This window comes from Octopus bimaculoides, chromosome 26 (assembly GCF_001194135.2).
Source record: "Octopus bimaculoides isolate UCB-OBI-ISO-001 chromosome 26, ASM119413v2, whole genome shotgun sequence".
Classification (NCBI taxonomy): domain Eukaryota; kingdom Metazoa; phylum Mollusca; class Cephalopoda; order Octopoda; family Octopodidae; genus Octopus; species Octopus bimaculoides.
The window spans coordinates 5,967,188-5,975,129 of NC_069006.1; the positions used below are offsets into that span (position 1 = coordinate 5,967,188).

The 7,942-nt window shown below is 38.2% G+C and overlaps 1 protein-coding gene across 1 annotated transcript in view; it reads left to right on the forward strand.

Moving 5' to 3' along the window:
• LOC106876540 (segment polarity protein dishevelled homolog DVL-3) overlaps positions 1-7,942 on the forward strand; it is a 260,486-nt gene that overhangs the window by 235,658 nt on the left and 16,886 nt on the right. Inside the window, exon 16 of the mRNA XM_052976893.1 lies at positions 2,443-2,757. Within this exon, the coding sequence (XP_052832853.1) occupies positions 2,443-2,757 (315 nt within the window). The remainder of the gene's footprint in view (positions 1-2,442; positions 2,758-7,942) is intronic.

Genomic DNA, 7,942 nt, shown 5'->3' on the forward strand with positions numbered 1-7,942 from the left:
AATGATAATAACAACAAGAGCACTCAAGGAGCGCAAACCTCTGCCAAGGCAACATCAATGTCCTCTCAATGATTAGCCAGAGATGATTTTTAAAATGATAATATCTGAAATAAACTCGACTGCTCTCACAAATGAGAATACTAAAAATGAACCCAACTGCTCTCAAAACCACTGGATTGATCCCAAAAATCTAATCAGTTCATGCCAGTCATGAGGCCAAACATCCTTGAAAGTTTCATCTGAATCCAGACAGTGGTTCTTGAGATATCTTGTCCACGGACAAACAAACAAACACGACTGAAAACAATACCTCTGCCTTCGCTAAGGTGGAGGTAATGATGCTTCTTACTGCAATTTCGGCCTTGATGCTCAGCTGGTACCTATTTTATTGATCTTGAAATGAAGAAAGGCAAAGTCCACCTCAGAGCATGAAGCTGGACGAAAATGCTGCTAAGCATTTTGTGAAGTGGGTAAAAGATGTTGGCAGCAGCAGGCCAGCCATTTTGGGGAGGATGTCAGTCAATTATTTCGACCTGAGAGCTCAACTTGTGCTTATTTTATTGACTCCCAAAAAGATAAAAGGCAAAGTCTACCTTGGTAGAATTTGAACTCAGAATGTGAAGAGGAGCAAGAAGAAATACTATCAAATATCCTACATCTGTATGGAAAACAAAAGATGAGAGGATAAATATATTACTGGTGTGTTTATTTGTGCATATGTGTGTAATTGTATGTATGTATGTCTAATTATGTGTGTGTACACGCACTCAGAAATAACTGCCCCCCACTTCTGTCAATGAGTCTTCAACCACCCCATTGCAAATCTAATAGGTTTTTGTCACATGATCCTGCTTCTGTTAGTTTCTTCAACCATTTTCCTTCTTTCTTTCTATTTCTTTTTTTTTTTTTACAATTCTTTTAATATTTCAAAGAAGTATTTATATTTAGATTTTCATTTTTTTCGAGAAGGAAACCAATTTTATCGCAGTTGTTGTTGTTGCTGCTGCTATTACCATCAAAATATTTGTTGCAAAACAAATAACTTTTGTAATGTATTATGGGTTTTGTTTAGGTAAAAAAAAAAATTAAAAAAAAAAAAAATGACTGCCATTTCTTGTTGTTTTGTTTTTTGTGGAACACACACACACACACACACACACACACACACACACACACACACAAATTGTACATACATTGTGGGGATGGGTGTGTTCTTTTCTGCCTGTTTCCTATACCAAATGTAAAAGCACCATTATTTTATAATTTTTTTCCCTTGTAACTGACCCCTCTGCTCAATAGTCATCCTTTTGACAATAATAGACATTGTTATTATTATTATTATTATTATTATTATTATTATTATTAATATTATTATTGTTATTATTATTATTATTATTATTATTAAAAGGCTATTAAATACGAATTTGTTGTCTTGAAGTTTGGTGACACCAAGTCTCCTCAGATCTCAAGAATCTTCCTCTGGCTCCTTGCAGAATACAGATTTGGCACTTTTTTGTCAGACTGATAATACATGTCTTGATTCCAATGTCCTTCAGCATAATAGGTAGTTATTTTGGCATTTGTGCTAAGTAGAATAATTACCACAGAATCAGCCTTCACCCATGTGTTCCACAATCTCTTTATCATTCTGGCTGCACCGTTATTTCTCAGTTTCTCACTTTCATTGATATCCTCATGAGATTGCAAAAGGAATAATCTTGCATTGTTCTTTCTGTTTTCTATGATTATATCATAATCTCATTGCTTGAATAATGTGATCAATTTGGTTAATATCCTAGCACACTCAGTTTACTAATATAGTGATACTTGCATTTATGCTCTTTTCCTGCTAGCTTACTGCACTCAGAAGATGGTTAACACTTTTGTTTTTTCTTTTTTTCCACATTATTTTAACATTAGCATTATTGTTTTTATGACTGTGGATTTGCAGTGCTGTTAGAGCTTCAAACAAAATGCCATGCAAGGATTTGCTCTGGATTTTTGTGTTCTGGGTGTTAGTACAGAAACAGTGATGGTTGTATTTATTGAGTACAGGATGGTGGTAGAGGGGGGTGCTCATTGTAGATAGGCCCAGTATCAATCCTTGTTATACAGGGAACAATCTCTCTCTCCCTCCCTCCCTCTCTCTCTCTCTCTCATAAATGTGTTTTGTAGAGTATTGTCATATGTGTGAACATCTTAACTTATTGTTAACTACTAGTGGGGCACTTTTATGTATACATCCCTAGATACATGCTTCAGGGTTGTGGTTTTGTATATATATGTGTGTATATATATATATATATATATACACACACACACATCTCCATACAAATACAGATATATAAAACACTATACATTCAATATTATTATTATTATTATTATTTCCAAACATTTCCTCATTGTCATCTTAATTTTTCATTTCTTTTCCTCTCTTGGCAGATTTCTCATCACTCAGTCTAGAGGACGTGGACTCAGTGTCAGAGGCTGACCGTGACACCTTGGCACCGCTGCCACCACCCACCTGGAACAACCAGTATCCCTACAGCAGTTCCAGCTACCTGCCGCAGAACCTTAGCTATGTGCCACCTTACTGCTACACCAACACCGACACCACCAGCTACGTAGGCAGCTTCGTTGATGGATGTGGCGGACCTCCCAGTGCCACTGGTGGTGTGGGGAGCGGCGGTGTCGTAGGAGGCGGGGGTGGCGGAGGTGGTGGAAATGGAAGTGCAGGCAGTGTACATAGTGGCTCAGGTAAGAACATTTTTTTGTAGAAAATCTTTTGTTGGTTTGTTCATTATCAATGCCAACCAGTGTTATTCTTGGCCCTTTTCTCTTACCCCCCCCTTTCTTTTCCTCTTCTCCATGTCCTCACTTTCAGTTTGAAGATGTATGAGTGGGTGCTTAAAAGTTCCTGGTTTTGGGTAAAAGAAAATACAGGAAAATCAGTTAATTATGATTTTATTCAACATGTTACCCTCTCAGGTTCACACACTTATTGCAGTAGTCCTTCAATTTTTCTAAGCCCTATAAAAAAACTTGGAAGGTTGAACCTCCAACCAGACCTTTCACTATACCCTTAAAGCCAGGAACTTTCAGCACCCCCTCGCGTATATACTATGATGGTAGCCAGCAACTGTTTTCTGAAATTTAAATCAGCTTCTGATTTCTTTTTAGCACCCATCTTCAGCTCACACCTATTTTATATATTATATCCTTGGCAAAGTCGCTTCCTCCTTCTCAAATACACTGCTGCCCCTTCGAATGGCCTTTCCCTTTTCTTTGTCTTGCAAGTTACTCAGTGAACTCTCTAGTGCTGCTGTCATGAAAATAGTGCCTAGTAAACACTGCAAAATGGTTGGATTTTAGGAAGGGCATCAAGCAGTAGAAAGCATGCCATAGCTTGACGCTGGGGCCTCGTGACATCTCTGCAGCTCATCAGATTCTGTCAAACCATCCATGCTGCTGTATCTGCACCCCATTATGCTTGGACAACTTGTAGGGGATGATGGCACCTCATGCTGATGCAAATGTAGTCAATCCCATTTGGTGTGTTTCTGTGGTGAAATCCATGTCCTCTCATAGATTCATTTGTGGAAGAAGAATTCTTTACCAATGCTGACTCGGCTGTAAGCTTAGTGTTTTACCAGTCTCATACCATTATCGTTTGGACCATGCAATCTAACAGTAGAGGAAATTCCACGTTTGTTCTATCCAGTTGGATATTGAAGTCTTCAATTACTATCTTAACGACATATCTGGGCATGCAATCTAATAAGTAATTGACCACAGAATTTACTTTTTTTTTTTTTTACTTCTTCCTTGATTTATCATCATCATCATCATCATTGTTTAACGTCCGCTTTCCATGCTAGCATGGGTTGGACGATTTGACTGAGGACTGGTGAAACCGGATGGCAACACCAGGCTCCAATCTAAATTTGGCAGAGTTTCTACAGCTGGATGCCCTTCCTAACGCCAACTTTTCTAACTCTGGTTTTGTTGACACTCATGGAATCTTGCATGAGTAGCGGGATTTGCTATCTGGAGCCTATGGTACTATGCTGTTCTTTTCAACTATCTCGTATTTTTCTGATAATTCTGGCTGTGCCAGGGAGACAAACTTTTTGTAAGAGCTCTAATGGACACTCTCCTCATTTTTGTTATGTTGATACCTATATCTTTTGATATTGACACCAAGGCCCTGTCAATAATCGACACTATCTTCATCTTTTTCACCTACCATAGTTAAGCTATTTTGGATTTAAGGTGATTGTTCATTTCCACTTTCTTGCATTCCTTAACTATCTGTGAATCAAATGGGCATGCTGCATCAGTTATGGGCACACATGGTTTACTTTGGCCATCACCACAACTAAGTCCAGTTGTGCTCAAGCACCTGGTCCATTTAAATTGGGAAATTTCACAAGATTTTGCTAGTCCCCAACTCAGTCACTCTGTGGTACCTCTCTCTAACCTCCACTTTTCACACAGTTTCAAATACAGAACTTTTACAACCTCATCATGTTGCGACAACATATACTGACTGGTCTGAGGTCAGTCTAGAACATTCATTCACAACATGAGCAATAGTTTCATCAAAATCATTATGTATTCAGCACAATGGAGACACTTGTTTGATTCTAAGACTGACCCTCTAATTTTAGCCAAACCTTGGTCTTGTGCTGGAAACATAATGCTCAACCTGATAGAATCATTAGCATGCTGGACAAAATGCTTAGTGGTATTTTGCCTGCCACTATGTTCTGAGTTCAAATTCCACCAAGGTCAACTTTGCCTTTCATCTTTTGGGGTTGATGTAATCAACTGGTCTCCTGCCTTCAAATTTCGGGCCTTGTGCCTATAGTACAATTATTATCGTGGTGAGCTGGCAGCATTATTAGCATGCTGGACAAAAAAGCTTAGTGGTATTTTGCCTGCCACTATGTTCTGAGTTCAAATTCGGCTGAGGTTGACTTTGCCTTTCATTCTCTCAGGGTTGTTAAAATAAGTACCAGTTAAGTACTGGAGTCAATGCAATCAACTATCCCCGTCCCCAAATTTCAGGCCTTGTGCCTTTAATAAGAAAAGATTTTTATTGTTATTATTATCGGGAAAAGCTGGCAGATTCATTAGTGCATCATGGAAATTGCTTAGCAGCATTTCTTCTTGTTCTTTACATTCTGAGCTCAAACACTTCTGAGGTCAACTTTACCGTTCATCCTTTTGGGTTGTTAAAACAAAGTGCCAGTTAGATGTTGGGGGTCAATGTCATTGATTTACTATTTCCCTTTAAATTTCTGGCCTTGTACTTATTGTAGAAACGATTATTATTATTATTATTATTATTATTATTATTATTGAGTGAGAGAGCAGTGCATGCCATCAAAGTGACACTGGGGTAAAATATACGAAGCCCAGTATACCCATCATGACTACCCGTCTGATAAGGGTACACCAGGCAGATGCATCACAACCATATATGCACGACATGGTGATCTCATATCAAGATCAATGGCGCATGAACTCGCAGGTGGGGCCCAGTTAGAATTTTCTTCAGGTCGAGTAGCCCATCCCGCTCAAAAGGTCCCTGAATAAGGTTTGTTTTAGGATGTTGAGCAAAACACCCATGTTTCCAAAGGTGAATTATTCAAACCCCCAAAGAATTCCTCTCAACACATGGCTATGATGTTCCCCCACTACTTCTGCTCATGATCAGAGATGCACATATCACCAGCCACCAAGGGACATGCTCAAATGGTTAAGGCTAAACAACTGACAAGCAAATCTGCAGTATTGAGCAGAATATTTGCTGTAGCCCATCTTTTTATACCAAGACAAAACAATGTACATGATAACACTTCCCATCAATTAAGATCAGAAGCCATGAGAGCCACTGCCTGGTACTGCATCCGATTATTATTATTATTATTATTATTATTATTATTATTATTATTATTATTATTTCCATTTCACTTCTCAGAGCTCATGATTTCTTTTGCTGCAGTTAATTCTGTAAGAGTGGACAACACCTTTTGTCAAGGATCTCACAGGGCTTCTTTCCATGATACATCCACATCACCAGTTTCAAAATCTTTACTGTCCCCAATAAAGGAGTTTTCTAAACACACTTCATCCTCGTGTCAATTGCAATTGCTCTCAATAAATTAATCAGATCTGGTTGTTAATGCTCCCGGCACCCCAAGCATTAATGGGATGACAGATTCCTCCTCTTCCTCCTCTTCATTCCTCTTCTTCCTCCTCTTCATTCCTCTTCTTATTTATTATTAAGGTAGCTGAGGTGGCAGAGTCGTTACCATGCTGGCTGAAATGCTTAGTGGCATTTTGCCTGTTGCTACTTTCTGAGTTCAAATTCCACCGTGGTCGACTTTGCCTTTTGTCATTTTGGAGTCAATAAATTAAGTACCAGTTGAGTATGAGGTTGATGAAATTGACTGTCCCCTATCCCGAAATGGCCAATAAAAAGAATTCATTATTATTATTATTATTATTATTACGAAAGTGGCAAGCTGACAGAATTGTTAGTATGCCAGGTAAAATGGTTAGCAGCATTTTGTCCGTCTTCACGTTCTGAGTTCAAATTCTGCTGAGGTTGATTATGCCCTTCATCCTTCCAGGGGTCGATAAATTAAGTACCAGTGGAACACTGGGGTCACTGTAATCGACCAACCCCCTCCCTCCCTCAAAATTTCAGGTCTTGTGCTTACAGTAGAAAGAATTATTATTATTATTATTACTATTATTATCATTATCATTTAACATTTCTGCTGGTTTGTGTTTGTGTGTTCACGTTGTCACTGTTGCTATTGACAACATAAAACCTTTTCATTGAATTAAAACTTACATTGGATTGTTTTCTTGTTTTTGTTTTTTTTTGGGGGGGGGAGAGTGAAGAGGGAGAGTCATCTAAAAACTTAAGAATGTGACTCATGACCATCACCATCAACATCACTACGACAACCACCACCACCACCACCACCACCATCATCATCATCATTGTTGTTGTCATTATCATTAAACTCTATCAGGAGTTATTTCCTTGATAGAATGGACGGAGACCTTTGAATCCTCTTTGTGGTGGTCAGCCGGACAGCGTCATCATCATCATCACCATTGTTAATCGTCACTATCATCATCATCATTTATTGTTGGGAATCAATTCTAGTGGTTTTATGGTATGGTAGTCTTGGAGTTACTAAGGAACATTCGTGTCATCATCATCATCATCACCATCATTGTTGTTGTCATTATGATCTTAATAAGCATCAAGATATATGGAGTTTAGTTTTAGCTATTGTGAAAAAGCAAAAAAGGGAACAAAACAATTTTTTTTTTTAAGACTCTGTTCAGGAAGCCATCTCCGCTGCCACGATTTTTATTTTGTCTTTTATTGCATTTCCAGCAGAGATGTTTTTTTTTTTTGTTTCTTTATTTGTTTTTTTTTTTTTTATGTAAATATTTTTTCAAAATTTCACTTCTGTGAATCTGTGCATGTAATATACTCTGTGTGACTGGGAGAGAGAAAGAGAGAGGTTAAATAAATGTTTGTCCTAATAATTGTGATGAAATGAAAACATTTGGAAAAATAGTTTTTTTCTCGAAACACAAACACACACACACACATACATAAGCGTGTGTGTGTGTGTGTGTGCACATACAGGAGCTCACACACACTGGCATGACATACAGATGCATGCACTCATTCATACACACACACACACACACACATACAGCCACTGATATACATGCAAATAAACACCCACTCCCACAGACACAGAAACACACATGCTCTCACATTCACACACACACACACACACACACACACACACACACACACACACACATTCTCCTCTATTTCATACACACTCGTACAAACATATGCACAGTTTTTTGTTTTTTTTTTAGTTATTTAGCATTA